The 26,676-nt window shown below is 39.7% G+C and overlaps 1 protein-coding gene across 1 annotated transcript in view; it reads left to right on the forward strand.

Moving 5' to 3' along the window:
* The first annotated feature begins 630 nt into the window (after positions 1–630).
* The window catches only part of CMYA5 (cardiomyopathy associated 5), a 44,636-nt gene continuing 18,590 nt past the window's right edge, over positions 631–26,676 (forward strand). The window contains exons 1-6 of the mRNA XM_015848627.2: positions 631–1,139; positions 7,145–18,434; positions 20,708–20,803; positions 21,445–21,678; positions 22,630–22,652; positions 24,091–24,212. Of these exons, the coding sequence (XP_015704113.1) occupies positions 991–1,139; positions 7,145–18,434; positions 20,708–20,803; positions 21,445–21,678; positions 22,630–22,652; positions 24,091–24,212 (11,914 nt within the window). The 5' untranslated portion in view covers positions 631–990. The remainder of the gene's footprint in view (positions 1,140–7,144; positions 18,435–20,707; positions 20,804–21,444; positions 21,679–22,629; positions 22,653–24,090; positions 24,213–26,676) is intronic.

Genomic DNA, 26,676 nt, shown 5'->3' on the forward strand with positions numbered 1-26,676 from the left:
TGCCAAATACTGGGACAAACGTGTTTGTCGCAAAACTCCCCTGGTAATTGAATTACAGCAGTAGTTGCAGGCACAATCAATAAGTGCAGTGCGGTATGACTTAGTTTACCTGAGAGTGAGAGAAGCTAATTGGGAAAGTGGATATCTGGCATAGTGCACAGAAAGTGTCAGTACTTTCATATATTAAAAAATAAACAGAGATGTTCAGGAAACAAATGTCACTAGATGTCATATTGTCATATTCTCTGCCAAGGCAAACAAGAGCAGCACTTCTTTCTGTGGAAGTGCCAGACAAGTGGAATAACATCAAGTAAACGTGAAATTTGATGTGCGTTGGTCCACAACTTTTGATAGAAAACTTCAGATAAAGTTCCACAGTGTAAATTGTTTTGGAATTGTTTTTCCACAGTTTCAAAACAAAACCCTTCATTACACCCCCTGTGAGGAATACTTTTGCTGGGAGTCTTTTAGCAGGAGGTCTGCTTTCCATTGCTGACCAAGGTTTCAAAATGCATGCAAGGTGATAACATCTCCTTGAACTAAAAGATGCTATAGTTCAGTTCTTGTATTTTAGAGGCGGTTTTGGGTACTTGTTTGGCATTAGGTTCACTTGTTGTATCTTATGTGATGTCAGAAACTGTTATTACCTTATCTAGGATTTGAACTCTAGTCTTCTAGCAGGACTTCTGATTAACAGGCTCAGATTTGTATGGGAGAACTGCATGTAATCAAGAACTTCCAATTCAGTAATCCTAACAGAACTGGAATAGGCTATACAGGGGCTGTGCCGTGTGCCCTGGCACCCGGTTGGTGCTAGGACCTGGGGTGGGACCAGCAGCGACAGTGCTGCAACTTTGCTGCCATCTATTTAAAGCCTGCCCTGAGTCAGGAGAAGCGAGTGCTGCTGGGGATGACAGTTGCTTCAGGCAACCCTGGGGAGGACAGGGTCGGGGGTAAAAATCAAAGACAAGAGCCTGAGCAAGAAAGAACATGGAGGGATACCGTGGTGCAGAGTGTGACCGGGCATCTGAGACCTCCTCCTTCATAGAGGATGAAGAAGAGGAGGAAGAAGAGGAGGAGGAGGAAGAAGAGGAGGAAGAGGCCGTGGACCCAGAGGAAGCGGAGGAGCTGACTCACAGGTACTGCCTCCCATGGGGCCTGGCCTTGCAGCCTGGGGAAGCAAGAGTTTGGGCCTAGGCCTGCTGAGCGCCTCTTTTCCCCCTTGGCCCCCTCCCATTCCTGCAGGGCTTTTCGATTACCGCAGCTCTGAGGCGGAGGCTGTTCTGGGTGGAAATGGCTGTAATGAGATTTGTGCAGCGAGTGCCAGCCCCAAGTTCCCTGAAAGCTTTTCTATTTAAAGAGCTGCTGGCCTGCCAGCTCCAGTGGCATCTCCCTCTGCTCCTCCCCTTCTGGCTGACTGTCACATATCAGTCTGAGAAACACTGGGGGTTTGCCTGCTGAAGAGAAAATGATCAAATATTATAATAGTGCTTTGGGTTGTTTTTTTTCCCCTTTTTTTCTACCCTTACTCTCTTCCTACTCATCCCTCCCTCACCAGCCTGTGTTTCGGAAAAAAAGGAAAAGCTTGTTCCATACTACGCTCTTCACCAACAATCAGGATTTGCGGGGCTGATTTTTGGGTGTGAAATGAGGAATACTGTGCCACTTCAATTTCTCTGTTTTTTATTCTTTGTGAGTAACTGTTGCACAGAAGCTGTTTGTTGTCCTAAGGCTGCTCTTTTACCACGAGGAGAATGAGGAGAGGGAACTTGGCAGTGTGTGGGGCTGGTCCCGCGCTGGTGTCCAAGGGTGTCTGCAACTCAATCCACTCCAGCGGGCTCTGCTGCCCACAGAGAGACAGAGAGGCCTGAGATTTAACCACTGTATCAGGTTGCGAGACTTTTTTTATAGCAAAGCCTATCAGTTTGGGGTTGGTACCGTAGGGAGAACCGAAAGCATCGATGTTGGTGTGTTAAGATGTTTTCAGAAAGCAGTTTGGTAAGAAATTTATGTCATACAGATCTTCAAACATAAGCACTGTGGAGCTGTCCTGCATTTACAAACCGTGTGTGGCTCCTTCTTGTTTCACTGGTCTTCACAGAAGAATGAGAGATGGCCGCAGAGGAGGGTGGGACAGCCTCTGTGCAGCCTGAACCATCCCAAGTACTCTGTGGGAACTAAACCCAAACAGGGAATCAGCCTCAGAGAGCAGGAAAACAAGGCTCTGTGTTGTGAGAATGAAGGGCTGGTTTTTCAAAGTGAAGAGTACTGCCTGTGTGTAATGCTGCTTTTATCCCAACTGAGTTGTTAACTCAGGTCCATGCTGGCAGAGAGCAGGGTTAATCAGAATCACAGAATTGTAGGGGTTGGAAGGGACCTCTAGAGATCATTGAGTCCAACCCCCCTGCCAAAGCAGGGTTGCTTGACTATAAACATGTGCATATTTGCAGACCAACATAAAAACAGCTAAAGCTGGAGCTACTTGCTACAGACAACATAACCACTACGGACTGGATTGTTTTTTAACGCAACCTGCAACTAAATAGCTGGTAACAAAAGTCAAATTGTAAAACAGAACTAGGAATGGCTAACTTTTCCATTAAAGGAGGGGTCGTGTGTGTGTATGTATAGTAGTTACGATGCTCATGCTGTGAGGTCGGCCTCCACAGTGAGAAGTGCCTGTTAGCAGCTCCCCACAGCCGCGTCTTGCTTCTGGCTCACAGCCTCTGCTACAGAAACTCGGTACTGCATCACAATGTTTAATTAAATCACAGAAATCATTCCCTTCAGATGTCAGTTATTTTACAGACTGCAGAGCTCATACCTACCCTTAACCGTCTTACTAGTGAGAGGGATCAGAGTCAAGCAGAGGGGTTTTTTAACAGCTGCACTTAACGCTAACCAATTATAATTTAACACCGTTTGATCAATTAAGCTAACAGAGATGAAAAATTTTGGTTTTAGCACAGACATGGAAATACAGTAACTGCACTGGGCGCTCCAAAACAGTGCTATAAGAGATAAACAAAACTGATTCTTTAACTGTATAAGTTTTGTTGTTGCAAATATCAGTGTGCTTGTGGATGTTAAAGCCATCTGATACTCTTGCTACTGGGGTAGAACTGCTTGGAAACAGTGGCTAAGCAAGAACAGCAGAGTCAAGCCCCTGAGATATACTTAGTCTGTGCAATTATTACTGGTCAACAAACATGTTTTAAAGCCCCATCTGCAGAACGGATTTTTTTTTTTGTATTTTGAAAACGTGGCTGAGAGGATATGTAACCAATATGCAAAGTTGGCTGAAAACAGACTGTCCTGCACCCTGCCGTCATGGGTTTATTTTTAACAGCCCCAAGCTCTCTGCCATTTTTGTGTTCCTGTTTCACATGCAGTTGAATAGCACCTGATTGTGCAACACCGCAGTCGGCGGGAAGTTTCCCATGGGCTCCTTCTATTTCCATCTTTCAAGCATGCATGTTCTCATTCCTATTCTGTATAATAGTTATGCAACACAATGATGGCCCAAGGTCAGGAAGTGCTTCTGTGAGCAATGCACTAGTCCTGTTGTTCTCCTGCTCCCTCCCCAAGCTCCAGCTGATCCGCACCACTTCCACAATTATCCTTTTTCAGCAGTTATGGAGTCTGGCACATTTATTGCTGCAGTTTTCTTCATGCATGCCCATTCCAGCAGAGATGCCTGGCCTCTGCATCTTTTTATTCCCCACCAGCTGCTGGAACACAAGCGGATGCCTTTGTGATGGGGCTCTGGCGGTACACTAGGGTAAAGGTTGGTGTTGTTTTCCTTCTGTAACACAGATAAAATGCCAGTCAGCTACCAGACCCCCTTGGATTACTGACAGCACTGTTGAGGACAAACAGAAAATAGTATTTCTCTGATGGAAAATGCTTTGCTTTAGGAAATGCATCACTTAATTTTTAGAGTGCTTAAAAAAAAAAAAAAAAGCCAATGCAAATGCATAAAGCTGCAGCAGAGTTTATGACTTGCCTAAGAATTATGATGCCCTTATTAAGATTTTTAATGTAATCTTTAAATAATTTTGTTTCCTAACACAGTTTTTTATGCAAGTAATGAAACCAAAACATGGCATCAGAACCTATTATGGAGCTGGTCTAAGGCATCACGTCCTTGTTAGAACAAATAACCCATTGATCCTCAGAGAGTTCATGCAATATTTTCTTGCCTCTGGGCATTTTGCTCTCTGAGACTGATAATTCTTGACAGATGTCTTTTGTTTCTAGTTCTGTGTAGAATTAATCATTTAAACAGCAGAAGTATTTTGAAAGCATGTGCTGAGTATCTTAAAGCAACAGCAAATTTGAGTATGATGTTAGTAAGTAGCCATGTGGTTTATGTATGTTGTTACTCAAGTGGTTTATGTACCCTCTAGAATACCTGAGTCTCTTGCATTTCCCTGATGTGTGCATAGCTCCAGAACAGTTCTGCCTCTCATAACTTCCCCAGCCAATTTACTTTTGCAATAGGAAAGTCTCAGGGTGTGTCTATATCCAGGATTTATACAAAAAGGGCTCTGCAGCCAGTTTATAAACACTTTCCGGTAACTTCATTAGTGGTGACATAAGAAAGACAGTAAATGAGGAGAAAGTAATAGAATCCTTGAATTTATTTATTTATTTATTTTAATGAGATAGTAATTCCACTGGAAGATCTGAAGTTAGCAGGACATTAACAAGTGAAAGGCTGGGTTTAAAACACTGCATTTCTCTAGAACCTAATTCTCTTACTCTGAAGAAGGAAATGCGTAAGCTTTAGCCCTAGAAAGTGTGCAGCAGTTGGAAGAGATGATGCTGAGCTTATGATTGCTGTAGGGATAAAGGGGCTGAATGCTAAAGCAGAAAATGCACAGATGTACGGAACAAAATCACACACACACACAAAAAAAGATGTATTTCTTTCATCTGGGATGGCAGTTTGGTCCATGCAGTTTTTTTTCTTCTTGCACTATGTCTGATTCTGGTAGCAGCCTTCCAGAAATGAGACATCTTATCGGTACAGGTCATTGCCACATCTTGACATCTAAGTTGTTTCAGTGAAGTTGTTTCCAGCTTGTAAAGTGTCATGCAGTACAACAACAAAGTTGAATCATACCAGGAGTGACAAGGTCTGATGTGAAGAGGATGAAGAGAGGCTCTGGATGATTTTAGAGAGCTGGTGCTTCTAAATGTTTTTCTGTAATGGCAGTGGTGTAGCACAGATGGGCAGACTTCAGTGTATGAACCCTTCTGCTCTGGCAGATGGGGAGGTGAAAACTCTTCCCAACATGATACACAAGGGAACACATGCCCAGTCTTCTGTGCCGGACTAGAAACCTGAAATCCCTTCAGGCACAGCCTTTTAAGAGGCAAAAAACTGTGAGGAGGAGGAAGTGGGAAGAAGGATCTGGGGTTTGGGCTTTTATGACAGTAGGAACAAAACAGATCATCAGTGTCTTTGAAAACTGTAGAAGGTTTGAGCCAATGTCCAAAATCAGGTTAACATGACAACAGAATGGGGTGTGAAATGTCTGTCTCAAATAAAGCAGCACTGGCTTTTGTCCCTAGATGCCAGCACTTTCATATCATTTTTTATGAACCTGAAATAATTGGAGTATACTTTTTGCAGTGGCAGACAATTCCTCTAACTAGAAAGCTTCTATTGTGCAGCATACAAGTTATACACAAAACTAGGGGAGAATTTGGAAGTGTATTGTATGATAATGCTTGAATTCTACATCTTCCACTCTGGTCTGAAAAATACATAGTATATGTTCCACTGTAAGGGAATGTAGACTACTGCAGGTTTGGTAAAGACACAAGGACATGAACTAATGAAACTTTTTGACTAGACGGGGCTAGAGGAGCCTACTTTTATTGTCTAATATCAGTCAGAATGGGAGTGCTTCCCTATTCTGTGTGGTGCTTTATTTAATAACATCAGGTTATGTAGAAGAATAAGTTTAAAAGTATATGAGGGCTATGTAGAAGTTGAAAAATCTGTGAAAAGATTAGACTTCTGTTTTTGTGAACTCAGGACATTAATTCTTCCTCAGTATTAATGATACTGATTTAGTATTAATGATATTGTATTGAGAGAATATGACTAATGCTGAGCGCTCCTCACCAGTGTTCCCTTGGTCTTTGGCACACTTATAATGCTGGGTCACAGCTTCTGGTGTCATTTGGGTTCTGCTTTACTGAGATCACATTGGAACTCCTCTGTTTATCAAAACTGGACTTTGTGTAGCTATAGATTTGCACTCTTCTCCTCTTCATCATCTCTGCTGAAGCCTCTGCTAGCTAAGCACTCTACGTTTCCTTCAATTAGCTACTAACAGAGTTCTCCTTGATTAACTAATGTCTACACAAGGAGTACTGGGGTTGAATGCAATAATCACTATTCACATGCTTCCTTGAAGTAACTATTGCAGCCCCAGTTAGATTTCTTTTAATAGTACTGTGTTTCAGTGTATTTTTATTTCTTTCACTATTTTTTTTTTATGAGACTAGATTTAATTGCCGCATGTGACAGTATATTGATTGCACATCATAAGATTTCAAGTTATTATTATAAAACACTGCTATTTCATTCATGGATAGCCTGAAAGGTTTAGATGGTTGAATGTATTCTAAATTGTGTTACTAAATATGTACACTGCTTAGACAATGAAACAGGAGAAGACAGCAACAAGCTATTCTCTGCTACCATGCAGACTGTACAATCAACTTACAGTTAGGCAAAGCAAATGGAGGTGCTATTAAAACACTGACAGTATCTTATGCATGTTTAGTGCAGTGTTTAAGTTGTACTGTGAGTTAATCAGGCATTGGTTCAAAATCCATTTGATCTCACACTCACAAACAAGGACGGAGAAAATGCAGCCTTTCCTGAGCATTCCAACACTTCCCTTTCATTGAACTAGCCTTGCGACACAAAGCCTCACACAGATTTATCTAAAATACATCTCTAGGAGGAAATATCACTTTCCTTCTGTTTGTGTTTCAAAATATATGCAAATGAAGTATTTTCCTAAGTTTGAATAGCATCGCTTTAGTGCACTGGACTTCACTGCAATAATTTCACGTAACATGATTTTGTGGCTCTTTTTTTCCTTTTTTTTTTTTTTAGTCTGAAAGATCTTATCCAAAGTGAAGATGTGAGACCCAAGCTGCAGTGCATCATGACTAATCCCTCCTTTTCTATGGTAACAGTTCAAAGTGAAGATAGTGGGATAACGTGGGAAACCAGCTCAAGCAGATGTTCTACTCCCTGGACTTCGGAAACTAGTACAACTTCTGATCTTTACAGTATGGAAAGTTCACCAGTGGGTTCTCCTCCAGGAAAAGTTATCTTTATTATGGATGAAGGCAAAATTATTCGGAAAAGGAAGCGTAAACCTTCAAATAGAATGCCATTGCCCACACACGTGAGAGGAGGTCAGGGCAATAAGAAACGCGATTCTTCTGGAATGCAGAGACAAGAACCAAGAACTGTTCTAGGAGACGTGCAGGGCTCAATGTTAAATGTTGAACAGATGGAAGAACAAGACACAGATGAAGAAATGTTGGAGGACAAAGAAGATCTGGAGAATATTGCAGAACAACCAGTAAAACGTGCTCCAATAAGATCAATATTTAGAGAAAGCAGACTGAGGAAAGTAGGGCCAATCCTTGGAGGACCAGTAAAGTCTAGAATACAGCTGTTCAATTCAATTTTTGGAGGGACTGGGCCACCTCCTGAAACACTAGAAAAAAGTGGAATCCAAAGGAAGAGCTCCATTTCAGGAGAATCAGAATACTTCCTTGAAGCATCAGTAAAAGAAAGATCGCATAAGTTCATTTCAGAAACGGCACATACAAAATCTTTCCAGAGAACAAGCAGAAGTCTTGAAACACCATCAGAAAGAAGAAGGAATCAAAGGCAGCAATCCATAGCACATTCAAATCAAGGCTATTCTTCAATAACACCTCTTGAAAAACAGCTTACTGGTAAAGATGTCTCATTTCAAAATATTAAACCTGTTAAAACAAAAGATAAACCAAGCAAGTTTTCAAAGTCTGGGGAAGGAACAACTTTTCAGCACGAAGAAAGACAAGACAGGCAATCTCAACTGGAGAATCAGGTATCAGGGCAGTCACAAAAGTTCAGCCCTCCCAAAGAAGCAAGGAAGCAGCAAAGTTACCCTTATTCACCTGCAGCTAAGAGGGCAATAACAGAACAGTTAACAACTACTGCACTAGAGTCTGATGATAAATCAGAGGAACAAGTGTCACTTCTTTCAAGTGAAACTGCAAATATGAAACCAGATCAGTCACTGCTGACAGTATCAGATCACCTAGATGAACCAAAGGAGCAAGAGATTCAGCGCAGTTCAACACTACCATCTGTTTCAGCAGATTCTGTTAATAAATTAAATAGACAAAGTACCAAACCTACAGTATCTACGTTGGAACATCTTGAGAAGGAAGTACAGAAGTCAGCAGTTCAGTCTCACTTACCTACTGCCCTGTCAGCTAAATCCAGTTATTCCACTCCCTCCGAAACAAGACAGGAGGATATTATTCATCAGTCATCAGAAACTGCACAATCAGAGTCTGAACATGTGCTTTTACCACATTCTCTAGATGTATCAGAGAAGCAAGATACTGATGGTCACTTGTCAGCAACTGCACAGTCAGAAACAGAGCATTCTGGTCTATTGTATCCTGTTAAAAAAAAAGAGAGTCAAAGGACCCCACAACCAGAAATGCAAAATATTTGCTTAGAGAAGCAAAGAGAGTCAGAACAAGACTTATTCTTTGCTCAAGAAGCAGAGGAGCAAGTAATCAAACAAAATGCACATACTTCTGAAAAGATGGATTCTAAGTATTTTGGCGTTTCATATCCTGTTTGCACAGAAACACAAGAAACTGTGAAAAGATCAGTTGTAGATAAAGCAGCAGATTTGGATCACCCTGTTTTTTCTGTTGATAAAAACAATCAAGCAGAGAGAGCACAAATGGAGATGGAATATCCGGATTTTTCATACTCCAGTGAAGTAAGTGGGAAATCAGAGAGACCACAGACAGAGACAGAGCATCCAGATTTCTCTTTTCCCAAGGAAGTAGCAGCGGAATCTGAGAGCGCACAGCTAAAGACAGACAGTCCACATTTTTCATATTCCAGAGAAGAAACGGATAAATCAAAGAGTTCACAAGGGGAGACAGAGCAGCCAGATTTCTCATTTCCCAGGGAAGAAATGCAGGAATCAGAGAGTGCAGAGCTGGAGACGGTACATCCAGAATTCCTTTCTTCCAAGAAAGACACAGAAAAATCAGAGAGTCTGCACTTGGAGACAGAGTATCCAGATTTCTCATATTCCAGGGAAGAAATGATGGAATCAGAGAATGCACAGTTAGAGATGGAGCAGTCAGACTTTTCTTTTTCTAGGGAAGAAACAGAGGATTCAGGGAGTGCACAACCTAAGATAGAGCATCCAGATTTCCCCTATTCTAGGGAAGAAATGATGGAATCAGAGAATGCACACATGAAGATGGAGCAGTCAGACTTTTCATTTCCCAGGGAAGAAACAAAGGGAATGAAGAGTACACAACTGGAGACCAAGCATCCAGAATTTGATTTTTCCAAGGATGATATGCAGGAATCAGAGAGTACACAGATGGAGACAGAGCATCCAGATTTCTCTTATTCCAGGGAAGAAATGGTGGAAACAGGGAATGCACAGCTGGAACAGACAGATTTTTCCTTTTCCAGGGAAGAAACAGAGGAATTGGAGAGTGCACAGACGGAGGCAGAACATCAGGACTTGTCATTTTCCAGGGAAGAAACAGAAGGGCAAAAATCTATTCCCTTTGAACTGGAACGGCCAAAGTCTTACTCCCCTGAAGAAGAAGAGCAAGAAAAAACAGTACAGTTTGAGCTGGAACCTTCAGACATATCCTGTTCAATGGAAGAAGCAGAGAAAGAAAACACCGCAAAACTTGAATTAGTACATCCAGATTTCACTGGAAGAGATAGTATGCAGCAAATGGGGCATAAGGAAACAGGGCATTCAATTTTCCCATATCCAGTGAATGAAACACAACATCAAGATTTGGCACAAGTAGATACTGACAAAACTCTTTTGTCAAGTTTTGATGACAGAGGGGAGCAACCACAACCTGTACAGAAGGTGTTGCAACCTGGAGGTAAGCTTAACGCCACTGGCAAGTCAGTGCAAGGAGAAACTAGTCAACTGCATTCAGAATGTCCAGTTTTGCCATATTCTGCTGCAAAAGAGCAGCAACAAAGAGAAGAGTCTGATAAGTTATATTCCACTGGAAAAACAGATCCGGAAATATTTCAACCAAAGGTAAAACATGCAGATTTCCCATATTTCCATGGAGAAGCAGAACAAGAAGCTGTACAAACAGACACAGGAAGTCCACAGTGTTCATATTTCATTAGTGAAGCACAGCAAAGTGAAATCATGCAACCAGCTTCAGAAAATAGGGATCTCTCATTTGCCACTGGAGAAACAGTGCAAGAAGAAATGAAATCAGGATCTTTGTGCTCCTCACATTCAACTGACAGACCAACACACAGGGAAATGATTCAGCTGGAGCAGGAACATTTACTTCCTGCTTATTCCACTACTGATTGTCAGCAAGAGGAAATCACACCCCTGGATTTGCCTCAGCCAGATATACCATATTCCACTGGAAAAGTAGAACAAGAAAATAGAGTACAAAAAGGGCTGGAAGAGCTGGTAGAAATCCAACCAGAAGTTACAGAAAAGGAACCAGATTGTTCAGATTTGCCAGAAAACTGGGGGAAGGTAGAAACACAGGACATGGACCAAATGAATTTGGCACAGGAAGAAACAATTGAACCAGAGTTAGAGCATCCACCTTTGCCACATTCTTTCAGTGAAGTAATGCAAGAAGAAAATGAAATGGAACAAACGTATCCAGGACAGCCATTCTATTCAAGTGTAGATGTGCAGGAGGAAGTGACTCAACAGAAAACAAAGCAACAATTTCTTTCATGTTTCACTGGAAAAACAGAGCAAGATGAAATAATGCATTCAGAGCCGGAGCAAACATCTGTGCCCTCTTCTAGTGGCAAGGAAGCACCACTGGAGATGGAAATGGGTTCAGAATATCCAGATTTGTCATATCCCTCTCACAGACCTGAACAGGAAAAGTTTAGACATCCAACGTTGCCATTCAGTTCGAAGGAACAAGAAACTGCACCACTAGTAATAGAACATCCAGATTTTTCATGCAACACTGGTGGACTGAAGCCAGGTGATACCATACAGCAGGAATCAGAATATCCAGAGAAGTCTTACTCCATGGAAGAAATGCAACAAGAATCAGAGTATTTAGATTCACCAGAAACCCTGGGCAGAGCACAAGATGAAACTGTGGAGCTGGAATCTGAATACACAAATGTATCATGTTCTGATGGCCAAGAAAGCCAGCAAGAAACTTCAGAACTTGCTTCAAAACATCCAGGTACATTGTTTTCCTTCAGTAATTTTCAAGAACAAGCAACTCAAGAGCTTGATTCAAAACATAAAGATTTGCCTAGGGTGGCCAGGAAAAGAGCTTTACCAGGAACAGCACAAGTAGACTCAAAATATCCAGATTTGACATATACTTTTGGAAAAGCAGAGGAGACAGAAATAGCACAGTCAGAAGCAAGACACTCTGACTTGTCACATTCCTCCAGTGAAACAAACAAACAAGAAGCAACACTGTTGGATCAGAAACACAGAAAAATTTCAGTTGACAGAGAAAAGCAGCAGCAAACAAAAGAAGAGCAGGTAGAGCAAGAAAAGTTTTCATATGCTTCTGGCAAAACAAAACAGTTAAAATATGCTGAAGAGGGCTTTGAGAAACAAGATTTATCATTTTCCACTGTTAGGCCAGATGAGAAAGTGGCTATGAGGGAGACAGAACATGCTGATGTGATATATTCTCTGGAAAAAGCAGAAATGCAACAAAAAGCACAGCCAGAATCAGAGCAAATGGATTTAACTTACCCCTTTGAAAAAGCAGAACAGAAAATGGCTCAGCCAGAAGTGGGAAGATCTTATTTGGCCCATTCTGTGGGTTCAGCAGAACTAGAAGAAATAGCAGAACCAGGGCAGAGATATTCTGACCTGCCTTATTCTGTTCTCGGAGTAGAAAAACTGCAAAGTGGAGAGCTGAAGCCTGAACACCCCGGTCTAGCCTGTTCCTTCAACAAAGTACAGGAAACAACACAAATGAATGTGTTGGATGCTCCTGACAAAACTGAGAAATGCCCACTTGCTAAGGTGAAGCTGGGCGATGAAGATTTGGCATCTCCTGCTGACAAAGTCAGACAGCAAGGGTTGGTTCATACAGCCTTGGAATGCCCTGATGAGAACCAGTCTGCCAGCAGAGCAGAGCATCCACAACCAACAGAAGAGAAACTAGAAGTTCTGGATATATTGTCTTGTAGTGGAAAAGAAGAGCAAAGAGAAACAGCAAAAACAGTGCTGAAGCAGCCTGACTTATCATATTCCATTCATGGAACACAGCCACAAAAAAATACACAGCTGGAGTTAAAAAAACCAGACCTAGCAACTCAGCCTGGCAAAACAGAACAAGTACAGCCTGCTCAAAAGGAGCAGTCAGGCTTCTTGCATTCTTTCAGCAAAGAGGAAGAACAATCACAGTTATCTTATTCTGTTCGTGAAACAGAACAAGAGGTAGCACATGAGGAATCAATCCATTCAGCTTTATCTGCTGGCAGATTAGAACAGCACGAATTCATACAACCAGAGGCAGAAATAATGGATTTATCATGCTCAGTTGCTGAAACACAGCAGTCTCAAATAGATGAACTGGATTTGGAATATCCAGATTTATCGCATTCCACTGGTGCACTACAGAAACAAGAAGAGGTTCAACCAGAGCTGGAAGATGAAAGTGATTTTTCATCATCTCTCAGAAAAGAGCAAAGTGAAAATGTGAGAAAGCAGGCAGAACGCTCAGAGTTTCAGCGCTCTGTTATGAAAGCAGAAGGGCTGCAAGATTTGCAGGTGGAATCAGAATGTACAGACTTGTCATCTTCTGTCACCACAGCAGAAACTCATGAAACAACACAGCCAGTGTTGAAAGAACTTGATTTGTTGCATTCTTCTGTCAAAACAAAGCAATTGTGGGATTCACCAGAGCCTGATCATCTAAATGTCTCAAGTGCCACAGACAAGGTACCAGACCCTGACTTGTTTTCTTCCACCACTGAAGAAAAACGGAGTGCACAGGTGGATTTTAAACAGGAGAGAGAAAGCTGTGTATTACGCACAGAGGAAACGGCAAAACTGAAGTTAGAACAGCCAACACTGACAAGTGCTCATGGCATAGTGGAGCAACCAAGAACGTCAGTGGAAGGAGAGTTCCTGGACTTGCATCACTCTGGTGAAAAAAGGAAAAACAAGGAAGAGAAACATGAAATGTCAAGACAAGATTTAAAACATTCAGTTTTGTCAGATTCTATTGATAAAACACGGCAGCAAGAAAACACACAACCTGAATCAGGACAATCAGATTTGTCACCTTACTGTGGAAAGAAAGAGCAGCCACAAATCGTTCAAGTGAAAGAACATCAGGAGATGCTACATTTCCCTGGCAAAACACAGTGGCAAGGAACAGTTCATCCAGCGGTTGAACATCCAGACTTGTCATATTCCATTGGCAAAGTAGATCAGCCACAGTCTACACAATGGAAATCAGAGCAGGCTGTAACACCTCGTCACACTAAAACAACAGAGCAACAAGGAATGGCACATCTGGTGCAGGACTTAGGACAACAAGATTTTACATACGACTCTGGTGAAACAGATGAAATGCAAACTGTGCAAAGTGAACAGGAACATACAGCTTTAATGTATTCTTCTGATGAAACAGAACAAGAAATGGTGGTGTCAGAGTTGCAACATCCTCAGCTATGTTATTCTGTAAGAGTAACAGAAGATAAAATCACACATCAGAAATCAGACAATAAAGATTTGTCGTATTCTACTTGCCATCAGGAGCACCACGAAACTGTACAACCAGAGATGGAAGAAATGGATTTATCCTATCCAACTGACAAATTAGAGCACTCACAACCTGCCCAAATAGTACTGCAAAAGCCAGGGTTTCTGAAGTCTTTTGGCAAAGAGGAAAAGGAATTGGCACAGCCTTCCTTTTTGGACTCACTTGGTGGAGAAAAGCAGAAACCATCTCCACAGTTAGACTTAATGCAACCACGCTTATCACATTTACTTGATAAACCAGAAAAACAGGAAACTTCACAAGAAGAGTTTATATCTTCTGATTTCTCATATTCAGTGGGAAAAGCAGACCAATTGCAAACAGAACAAGCAAAATCAAAATATCCAGATTTTTCATATTCTTTTGACGAAGCAGAAACTTCTGGAGTGAAACCACTGAGTTTATTATCCTCTTATAGCAAACCAGAGCAGACACAGACTGCCCATCCAGAACATCCAGAAACATCATACCTTGCAGGCAAAGCAGAGAGGAGGGAAGGGACCCATCCCGAACTGCAGTGTTTTAATTTGCCATCCTCTGCTGTTGAAGCGGAGAAACAAGAAACACTTTCTGTGTCTTATACTTCTACTAGGACTGAGGAACACCAAACTGCAGAACTGAAGTCTGAACAATCAGATTTACTAAATTCTACTGAAAAGGTAGAAAAGCATGAAATGTCTGTATTGAGAGCAGGACATTCAGAGAAGTGGAACACTGGGGTTACTTCATCTCTAACTACTCCGTTGGAAACTGAAAAAGATTTATCCTTTTCCACTAAGGAAGCAACGAGACAAAAAACTCAGCCCTTTTCGTCTCTTCCTGGAAAATCAGTGTCTGTACCAACAAAAATTGAAAGAAATCTAAAGTCTTCATCTGTAACTGGAGGCCTTTCCTCTGAGCATTTAGATTTGCCTCATGGACAGAGTAAAACAGAGCCGTCAGAAACAGCACAGCCAGGTTTCTTCTTTACGAGAAAAGAAGCAGAGAATACAAGAACTCATCTACATTTGCCCATGACTTCACAGTCAGAGGCTGAACATGTAATTTTACCTGAAACAGAGAGAGAACACACTCCATATTACTTCCACACAACTCCACAATTAGAATCTGAGCAATTAAATACATCATTTTTTATAGATAAAACAGAAACTCTAGAATGTCAGGAGTATTTACCTGCTCCTTCAAAACTGGAGACTGAATCCTCAGCTACATTTTATTCAGCTGATGAAACACAACGAGAAATTCCACCTTATTCAAAACCTGCCTCTGAGAATTTGTTTCCCAAGTATTCCCATGCTGAACAAGAAAAGCAAAGCATGAAGCTAGTTATTCCCCAGTCTGCACAGTCGGAGTGTAAATATGTAATTCCACCACACGATGAAGCAGAATTGCAAAAAAATAAGTTATCTTCACCTAAACCAGCAAGCCTGGAGACAGAACATTTTGAGAATAAGACGATAGTGCCCACAAGAGAACGGGATGAACAAGATCTCACAGAATGTTTGTCATTAGAGCAGCTAAGTTCCCCAAAATTATCCACCAAGCAGGATAAACAAGAAGTACAACCAGATGTACAGAAGATGCCACAGCTGGTGAGCTCAAAGTCAGAGATGACTGCTGTAGCAGACCAGCAACCAGTGTCATCAAATACATATGTACCTTTTCATACTCTGCCTGAAAAAACAGTATCTGTGGCTTTAATTGATGATGAAGAAAAACAAAATATTCTAACATCTCTACCTAACATAGCAGGCATACCTGAAAACCAAGGTAGTTACACTAAAGAAGAGGATAGACATGAAGTGCAGCCATATTTCACAGAGCGGAAACATTCATCCTTAGAGCAACCAAGATCTGTTTCCTCAGATCTTGTTTATGACACTGTAGCACACAAAACTCAGCATTATTCTTATGAACAGGATACACTTCATTCAGTGGAGTCGAAGTCCATTTTCCCCAGTTCTAACGAAAAGCAGAATCCACATATCCCATCTCCTGGGCTAGCCAGCTGGGTGGCAGAAGTGAAAGCTCATTCAATTAAACCTATACAAGCTAAAGGAGTAGACAAGCTTTCTCCAAATAGAGCTTCAGATTTTGGATCAAAACAATTCCCAGATGGAAATTTCACAGAAGTTACAGTTCATGGCACTACAGACAATAAACATGATACATTTAGAGTTTCTGATTCTGAAACTGAAATTTCCTATGGACTGTTCTCAGAAACTGGTCACAGAACAGGAAAACATGATTTACGATCTCCAGGAGCAGACAACCCACGTCCAGACAAAGGTCTGGAGAGTGAAAGTAGGTTTGGAAACCCTTCAAAAAGGAAAGCAACACAACATCTGGAAGCAGACGAAATGTCCACAGTGCCTGAGCATTACCTGAGAAGAGAAGAAGAAATGAAACACATGAGCACTGTAGAAGACAGACAGCACACTCCAGAACCCATTGAACAAAAAGATTTATTTAATATAATATCAGAAGGTTATGAAATACTCAATATTCATGCTCCTACATATATTTCTTCCATTGATCAAGAAGAAAGTAAACACATGCCAGATAAACTAGAATACTTGGAAACAAATCCTTCATTTAAGAAAAAATTAGCTCCTGAGAGACATGGAGCTTCAGTTTCTGGAACAACAGAAATTTCTGGAATCTCAGGGTTGGGAACGTCTGAAAGCCATGAAGAGAAAGAATTGGTCACAACTGATGATGCTGGGGAAACTGAAGAAATACAAGAAGAAAATCCAGTGTTGTCAGAAAGCCAAAGTTATGCACTCTTGGATCCTGACAACGGTATATCTGAAATTGATTATTTTGAAAAATATACCTTGATTGATGACAAATCCCCAATTAGGCCACATTTTGACAGACCAAGTTCATCTTTCCCTGTGAAAGAAGATCTTAATGAACCTGTGGAACAAGCCACATCTTCCAAAGAAACTGCTAAAGAAGATATTTTGGAAGAGGAATTTGCCTTACTTGAGGATTTGGATGAAGTATTTTATGGAACTGTGAAAGGAGAAAGCAAAATGCAGTCCTATGTGGTTGTTCCAGAACCTTTTCCTCTGCAGAAATCAATTGACATTAGCAGTAAAAAAGCCACAAGTGTAGAAGATGAACGAAAGTCACCAGGGACCCCACTATTTGATTCAGAAGAAGGAGTACTAGAACGATCTCTGTTGTTTCCTACAACTGTTGCTGCTGTTAATCCAGAGCTTCTAGAGGAGCCACCTGCTCTATCATTTTTATACAAGGATCTCTATGCAGAAGCAGTCGGAGAAAAGACAAAGGAGGAAACTCCTTCTGATGAAGAAAGTGGTAACTCTAATGCATCTTTTCCAAGCAGAAATTCAGATACAGATGATGGAACAGGAATTTATTTTGAAAAATACATTCTTAAAGATGAAATTCCAGGTAAAGACTTAGAGCCTCAGAAGGATCAGATACCAGAAGTTGAATCTTTTACTGGAGGAATTTCAGTTCAGAGTCCAGAGGAGAAATACGAGCAGAGGTCTGCTGATGTTTTAAGTGCTAGTACTGAGATTCTGCCAGAGAGAGAAACTATGGAGAAAATCCACAGTGACATTAAAGCAACAATTTGCAAACCAACGCACGCCATTCCTTTTGGAGGAAGAGTAATTGTTTCAGGTGCAAGAAGTGATGTCACTGAACAAAGAGAAGAAAACGTTCCTGTGGAAACAACTGAGGAGTTACCAGAGCAAACAAGTCAACAAGATTATAGTCAAATAGTCGCTTCTCCAGGAGCTGCACATCAAGAATCTACCAGTAAGCAGGAAGAACACCATGAAATAACAGCAGTTCCTCGAGTGGAAAAATACGTTCCATATACTCGAACTCCTGTTGAAGACAGTGAAGATGATCAGTTTACCCAGGAAATTCCTCATGTTCCTACCACTCAGCAAAGAGAGAAGCCAGCTTTTCAAAGAGAAGAACAGCACCCTCATGTTTATGAAGACTTAGCTGAGTCAATGGACTATGATGTGATTACACAAGAAGAACTTTTGCAAGACGAAATATCGTCTGAACTCACACATGAGGAGCTACTATTTGAAGACAGAGACTCTTTTGAGCATATTGGGGATAGTTATGAATTTTTTAATGAGCCAGAGCAAAGAACACCTGTTGAACTTGAAGATTCAGGATTTGTGGTGATGTATCCTGAAAAATCAGCAGCAAACATTCCTGAAATTGAGAGTCCACAAAGAGAACTGAAGAAAGCGCAGACAGATACATACTGTTATAACTGCAAATGTCCAATATCTGCTATTGACAAGCTTTTTGGAGAACACAAAGACCATGAAGTCACAACCCTAGATGATGCTGCAACCAAGATGAAGGTAAGAATTAATTTGGATGGGGAAGGAAGTACTGATCCTAATTTCTCTATGCTTCCTATGTAGTCAGTGGAAAGTCTTCAGAAAGCAGTTGAAGGATTATCATAATATCTATAAAATAAAAGCTATTCCTAAACACATGAGAGAAATCTTGAAGGGAAAATATCATAAAGGTGTTCTGTAGAGTCCTAAGCTTGCTAAGCTGATATTCTTTTTTTATTCAGAAGTCTGAATGGCCATGCTTATATTTAGTTGTTATCAGACTTTTAATCTTCTAGTCTTCTTACCTGTGCAAGTTTTTCTGTTCTGTATGTGTAGAGTAAGAACTGGGAAGATGTTTCAAGGAAGAGAATTTAGGTAAGGGCATCTCACTTCATTTGACCAGATACAGAAGCCTCTATAGGCAGGGGCCATTATCATCACAAAATGTTCCCCTGTCCAGTTATGTGTATTGGCTGCTTGGAGTTATTAGACTATTTACAGAGTTTATAATGCACAATTTTTTTGAAATTTCATACTTATTTTCTGTTCTTTCTGTTCATGTTTGCCTACCCTAATAGTATTTTAGCTGTGCTGCAGGTCAGAGTTTTACAAGTCTTAGTTCTTTCCACAATTTTCAAGCTGTATTACTTTAAAAAACAGATAGAAACGTATCCTATTTCAGTAGAGTACACCTTTGATCTGAATAATAGTGAAAATGCTTTCATTCCTGTGGAAGCTCATTCTTCACTTAATTACAGTTCTACATGAAAAGCCACACGCATGTGATTTTTCACTTTCCCATATCAGATTTTTAATGTATAATTATAAAGATATTCTGTTCTTGTTTACCAGCTGTTTTATCTCACTTCCAAAATGTGAAGTCTTTTTTCTGGCTCATGATCACTTGCCTGTAACACAGATTCAGCAGAATTTCATTAACATTCCAGAAGAATTCACATTTCTGTTATTATGTTATTTTTATAGATACATAATTTTATATTTTTATAAATAGATTCAAACATCAAAATTTGCAGACTATCTCAGTGGTGCGCAGATGTATGGTGGCAGAGTTAGTTTTAATATATGGCCATTCATGCTTGACATAGAAGTGATAATTAATCACCAGTAAGTCACTAGCAAAGTCACAGACCTCAGCCATGTCTCATATATACTTGCACTGCAGCAAGTCAAATTAAGCCACAAATAAATGCCCCATGATATCACTCCCTGGCTGTGGAACACTGACATGAAGCCAGGATTAACTCTGGCCGCAGCACAGGCTTGGCTTCACATGATTCTAGCACTCAGGTCTCAAGTTACTTTGAGATGGTATTTGTATGTTTCTTGTTGCCTTCATATAATCACTGACAAATACTGAGATAGCAAAATACTTGTTGCCTGAACTTTACTGTAGGGATATGGCATCACAGTTTTTTAAAAATGAGCCGTGGATGGCACCTGTTACATTTTGTAGGTTATCTTGACAAACAGAACTTTGCATCTGAATACTGGTGATTGGCCTTTAATATTTATGAAGTCAGCTTTCAGATTACAGTCCAATGTGACATATAATTAATGGAAATTCATATGCAAGTTTTCAAACAGATTCGACTGTAGAGTTTGCCATAACAGAAAGCTGTTACCATGGGATTTGACCTGTTGACCTTCCTTTTAGATTTATACCAGCTATTTACAACTGAGTGTTTTTATAAATTATAAATTTTACTTGAGCAGACAGATAGTTTCTCTCAGGAATGGTCAAGAAGCATTAAGAGAAAGTTCTGAGTTGTTTCTGGTGCCTGTTGTCCCTTGGACTGATTTTGTTTGCACATCTAATTCAAACAGTGATTTTGCTGGATTCTGGTTTGCAGGGAAATATCTTTAAAATTCTAATTAAAAAAACCAAAATCATAGTACTGCATAATCTATCAGCCTCACAATTTCCTGTCATAATCTCCTTCTTCTGGGCTTTTATTCCCTCGAGGATACTCATGAGGCTCTAAGTGTCCTCTGTTCCTAACAAAGCTACAATGGAATTTGTAGTGTTTGACAACTTGTAGAGACACTCAGCACCTTGTTGAGCTGAGATAACTTTTTTTGGATTGGAAACAGTTTTGTAGATGTTCCAGTTGCTATTTCTGCACTTGTCTTTGCATCCAGGGAGATGCCTGAACTTAATTTAGCAATTGTTCCAATGGTGGCTTATGGCAAAGAAAAAATATTCATTTCAGTGTGTTATGTTGTGTGTGAAAACTTTATAAAATAACAGAGTTAACAACAATTTTAAATTTCAGGATCAATTAGGTGAATTGCTAATTGCGCTGGAAAAAAAGTCAATGAAGATTGAAGGGTTTGTGGGTGATATTGAATCTCTGTTTAACTCTGTGGAGGTAAGTCCGGTGTTTTTTCACATTGATTTTCTTTCCCTCTACAATACTGCTTCTAAATTACATTTGACTTTTTCATAGTGTCATTTTTTATGCTACAATGGGCTATTTCTCTAGTCCTCAAGATGACTTCTGCTGGAAGGAGCTGTGTTAAGGGAATAAAAGATTGCTTTTTTGCACATCACTGTGAAGTATAATATGTGACTAGCAAGCACAGGAGGAAAAAGCTCCCTTGATTTTAATTATGCTTATAAAAATTTCACTATCTAAATTTAGAGACCTGCATTAAGCATCTAAATTCATTGCCCAATGGCTATACATTCATAAGCCTTAAGGACTGTATTAACTTCAGCTGAAAGCATGAATTTTTATCTATTTTGTAATCAGACTTTCTCTCCATGCTTAAATATAGAAGTTTAATTTTAAGCATTCACATTAAAAAATGTATCTGCCATTATTTTAAATGTATTTCTCCAGAATTATTTGTCTCAGATGAGCTTGCTTACAGAAATAAAGTTCTCTTATTGTCAGGATGCCAGGAGTCTGGTGGATGAATCATGTCTGGGCATTGAGAATTTCTGTGTATTCATTAACTATTGTAATTTCAGTCTGCAGATCAATTGACATCTGTTTTCATTTTCCAGGAAAACTGTAAAGAAAAAGCAGAGTTATTGGAAAAGCAGAATGAAGAGATGCTTAAGAAAATGGTAGCACAATATGATGAAAAATCAGAAAACTTTGAAGAAGTTAAGAGGATGAAAATGGAGTACCTTTATGAACAGATGGCTAACTTCCAGCAAACTGTTGATTCAGCAAAGGAAACTTTGGAGACTACAGTAAAGGAAATGGAAGAACTCAATGGATTTGTTATCCTAAATGTAAGTATAAACAGCATTCATACTACAAACAGCATTTTTATTATACTAGTCAGGAAAGAGCTTATAACTTACACAGTGACTGAGGTGAGAAGGAGATATTTATGTTTCATTTTTTAAAGATCTCTAAATCCTGCAAGCTCAGTTATTCCATCCTTGAAATGCCAGATACAGTTATCAGTCAGTCATCAATTGGTTTCAGAGACTCTTGGAAGCCAATCATTAATGGACCGTGTCCTCCAAGATTGTTCTCATGTTGCAAGAACTGTTCACAGGTCAGCTGTAGTACTTTCTCCTCTTTAGAACTGTATCAGAAGGTGATGGGATTTCTGTGGCAAGGATCTTCTCCCATTGTAAAATTAGCCTATAGTTTGGAAGTTGTGGAAGTTATCATACGATGCAAGAAAACAAAAAATTAAAATTACTTTTTGAAATTACTGATATAGGACAGGAACTTTTCTTTCTGAGATGGGAAATGTTAGGTGACGATTCGTGGAGTACAGGAGAAACTCTCACTCCACAGGTACAAATCTCACCCGACTACTGGTAAACAGCAATTATGAAGATTTCAGACAGAATTTGTATTTAAGTGTTGTTAATGCAAAAGTTATTTTCTTCTGTAAAAGCTTTGATTTAGAAAAGTATTTGATTGTGCCCTGGTCTTTAAACCTAGGTATTGAATACTGACTCCTCAGGAGTTTTAAACCAGATATAGACTCTAGTAGCCTGCTGAGTGAGAGCTTTGAAGAGAAACACTCTTAAGGAAACAAATTCTCTGTGGGTGTGAATGAGCAGCATCCCAAACAACATCTAGTCAATAAAACCCCGTGTTTTTACCTCTGTGGAGAGCAGCAGAACTGTGGGGTGGATGGGGGGCTCTTCAACATTCTCAGGGTTTTGAAACTGTTAATATATATATATTTTTTTTTTTCCTTTTTTTTTTTTTTTCCTTAGTCGTCTAAAGAACTGAACAAAAGGTACCTGAAGTGTGGGTTAAGTGCACTGTAGTGAATACTAGGCTTAGCCTGCTGGGTGCTTAATTTACTAGCTGCATTGCTAATGCTGGTAGTTATTTTATGAACCTTGTAAATAATGAAATTAAGAGAAGGTGATTTACACCTGTTGCTGTTACTAAGTAGTTCTGATGTGTTTTGTATGTGTTCTATAACACATCAATTAAATGAGTACCATTTTAAATTGTCTACTCAATTTTAAATTTCAAGCATTGAGCACATGTTCCTTATAGTTACTGCTATACATATATATATCACTTTGATATATATACCATGTTTATATCTCTTAACATCAATCCTATGTGGTATTTTACTACTGTGTTTCAGTAGATATGGGTAATACGACATATTCCTTGTGGGAGGCATTTTGGTGACCTCCATCCTTCATCAGACAAATGTTCAATCTAGTTCACATTCCCCCAGTACATTTTTCAAGTTGAACTGACTATTTAGTCAGTCTCCAAGATTCCCTTTAAAAAGCCCCCAGGAAAATGTGTGATAAGGATTTCCATATATTTGTAGGATTAGGGCTATAAATTTGGACTCTCCTGTTTTATGACAAAATATGTTATTTTGGTTTTATATCTGCATTCAGCTTTTTTCAAAGACTTGCTGCACACTTAAAGTTTGTTAACTTACACTCTTAACTTGATGTTAATTCTGTTTTGTGCATGAGTTTGGTTATTATTTTAATTAATAATACCTGAGCTGCTGAAAATATTGTGAAAAACCTATATAATAATGCATGCTTTTCTAAAGAAAATATATTTAATGCTTGCTTTGCTTTGTGAAAATTATACATAGTTAAGTGCTACAGTGGTTCTCCACTACCTCAGTGAAAAATGAAAAGGAGGAAGGTAAATTTCACTTGCTTTGAAAAAATAATCTTTCATCTCCTTCAGTTGTTTCTGTCTCAAAGTTAAAAATATTATTACTTTTTTTCTTGTGATGAACTCAGCAAATGTAGGCTAATCAGGCAAAATCCATCTTCTTTCTTGTTTATTTTTGTTTTGTTTTGTTGGTTTGTTTGTTTTCCACAAGCAAATGTTTAACCTTACACCTATGGGCCAGCTACTGTAGTTCAGTGCTGACTGTAACTTTGTGCTACTGTGCCCAAAACCTGATGATCCTGGAAGTCTCACTGTGAGCTTCAAATCCTCTCATTCTCAGAGATTATATACAGATATACTGTATATACAGATTGTGTTTGTTCTCAGGGTGTTTCTCATGTGAACTGTCAGTATGCTCTAAATATTCAAATTCAGAACAGCTTCTCCTTGCATGCAGTCCTCAAGTTAATAGGAAACTTAGAGAAAAGTATGTTGCATGGACATTGCTCCTGGCCCTTGGAAGCTACATGATACCACAAGGGGTTTACATGGCTATCTTTTATTCTAAATAGGTTATGTTCTGCAATGGATGCTACTCTTTCTTTAGAAAAGGTGCCCAGTACGTTTTCACTGTTTGAGCACTATGCGGACAGCCCGGGAAAGAGCAATCAGGACTCTTTAAAACAAGTGGCTGGTAAGAATCTCTGAATATCAACTTTGCAAAAGATAATGTTTTGGCAATACTTTGGAAATTTTAGAAAGCTAAAAACAGAATCCATTCCAGAAGTATAAATTTGCAAACCATATTATTAGTAATCAGGGTTGAATGTAAAATGAAGTCTAATTGTGCATGTTTGGCTTATAGTAGGACATTAAGATGAGCAGAGGGAAGAGAGCTATAATGGAGGATTTTTGCCTTTTTTAAAAGATTAGTATCTCAGACTAGCAGCATATCTCTCTCTGTAAATCTCTTGAGGCAAAAGAAGTTGCTGTTCCCTTGTAGGCAGTGATGGAAGTTGATCAAATGATCTCCTGAGCATGCATCCTTCAAGAAGGATTCAGCTCCCAGGAGGGAGGAAAGCCAGGGGACAACTGATGGCCAGGGTCCCTGGGTTTATGTCATGTGAATGAAAGCACATTGAATGCACACTGGAGCACCACTCCTATGAGGAAAGGTTAAGGCTTGTTTAGCTGCAAACAGGAGGGGGAATACCTGTTTACATGGGTGGATACCGATAGGACAAGGGGGAATGATTTTAAACTGAGACAGGGTAGGCTAAGGTTAGATATTAGGAAGAAGTTTTTCACACTAAGTGTGGTGATGCACTGGAACAGGTTGCCCAGAGAGACTGTGTATGCCCCATCCCTGGAGGCATTCAAGGCCAGGCTGGATGTGGCTCTGGGCAGCCTGGTCTGGTGGCTGGCGACCCTGCACATAGAAGGCAGATTGAAACTAGATGATCATTATGGTCCTTTTCAACCCAGGCCGTTCTATGATTCTATGAATCTTCCTCATATGTGGATATGAAAAGGGGGTGATAACTCTAGCTGGAATAAGCCTCTACTTCTGAGGACAGTGGTGAAAATTGCACATGATAAAGAAATTTATCTTTACTCCATATTCTGTAAAAAAGCCTGCCCAAGTTGGCTTTCTCTGCCTGTACATACATTTATAGAAATTATCCACATCAATAGAACTGCTAATGACAATCTTACTCTCTTACTGGAGTCTAAGTAACTCCACAGTGACTTTCTGAAGAGAAGGGTTCTTCTGGGAGATCATATCTCACTGTCCTGCTTTGTGACCTCCTTCTCACTGTCACATGCACTATTGCTGTCACAGTCACTTTATGGCTATTCAGATGAAGGCTTTTTCTTATGTTTTGCCCCTGAGCAGTGCAACTAGAACACCAGTGCCCATATGGTGCTTTGTTTCCTTGATGGATTGTCAGATGGGATGTTGGAGAAGCACAGTCTTGATCAGACCCTCCTGTATCCAGTAGGAGATGACTGCACTCAGCAATGCCACTGTAGCTAGATTGTCTTCCTCCCGCACATAGTCACTTTTATTTAGTAGAGAAATCGAATATCTCTCAGACCTTAACTTTCTTGTCAACACTTGTGAATTTGTCTGAGGGATTCAAAACTTCTCAGGTGAGATTAGACTGGCATTTCTTCATGCAATATTATCTTAGGCTCATTTATTTACAAAATCAGATTAAAATGCATGGTTTTTTAATCTACTCTTGGCCAGTGTTGATTTAGTAGTATAAATGTGCAATATACCAACATTAAGTTCTTAAACTCCCTTTCACAATTCCCTGCATACAACCATACTTGCTTCCTGGGTTGTTACCTACTGTCAAGGTCATATGGGAGAATGGACTCGTTTTTTCATGCTATACTTCCTTCTCCCACAAGTCACTCCCAATGTGTTTTTCCCAGATTGCTGAGTAGTTTTATCTTCATTCACTACTGTGCTTACTGAACACCAAATGGCTCCAGACCAGGTCTGCTTTTACTGACTGGAAATGAAAGACTGTCAACCAGCAAGTGACTTTAAAAGCTCTTCATCTTACATGCTTCACACTCTTTTTTTCCTTTCTAAAATTTCTTTTTTTCATCCTTCACTTCAACCACCAAATATCTCTGTTCCTACTGTGATGTTTTTTTTGGTGAGCAGTGGACTAAATGCATATTTTTTTTGTGCTTATGCCTTTCCTGAAGGAAAATGGAAGTAAGTGCCTGCGTGAAACTAAATTTTGAATTGAAAACTCTAAGTACATCATTTATCGAATAGCAGAGGCAAATGTCAGACATTCAGAATTTGTTTTGATTTAATACATTTGATGAAATAGATGTGAATTTGTCATGCTTCTTCAATCCACATATTTTTTCCTTCAGAAATAATAGTCTTTTACTGAGCAAATACAAAGAACTTTATTTTCATCACTACAGAAAAATCCTTTCTTCAAAATACCGTCCGTTTTCAAATATTCCACATTCATTAGTGAAAAGTCCTCTTCCCTCAAATTCTTCCTCCTTTCATGTAAGCCACCCATTAATAAATGTGTAATTGTAAAGAAGACCCAGCAACATGCCCTCATGCACACTGAAGCACAAGTTCTGTCACAAGAGGAGCTAAAATAATTTCAAAA

Source organism: Coturnix japonica, chromosome Z (genome assembly GCF_001577835.2).
Source record: "Coturnix japonica isolate 7356 chromosome Z, Coturnix japonica 2.1, whole genome shotgun sequence".
Classification (NCBI taxonomy): domain Eukaryota; kingdom Metazoa; phylum Chordata; class Aves; order Galliformes; family Phasianidae; genus Coturnix; species Coturnix japonica.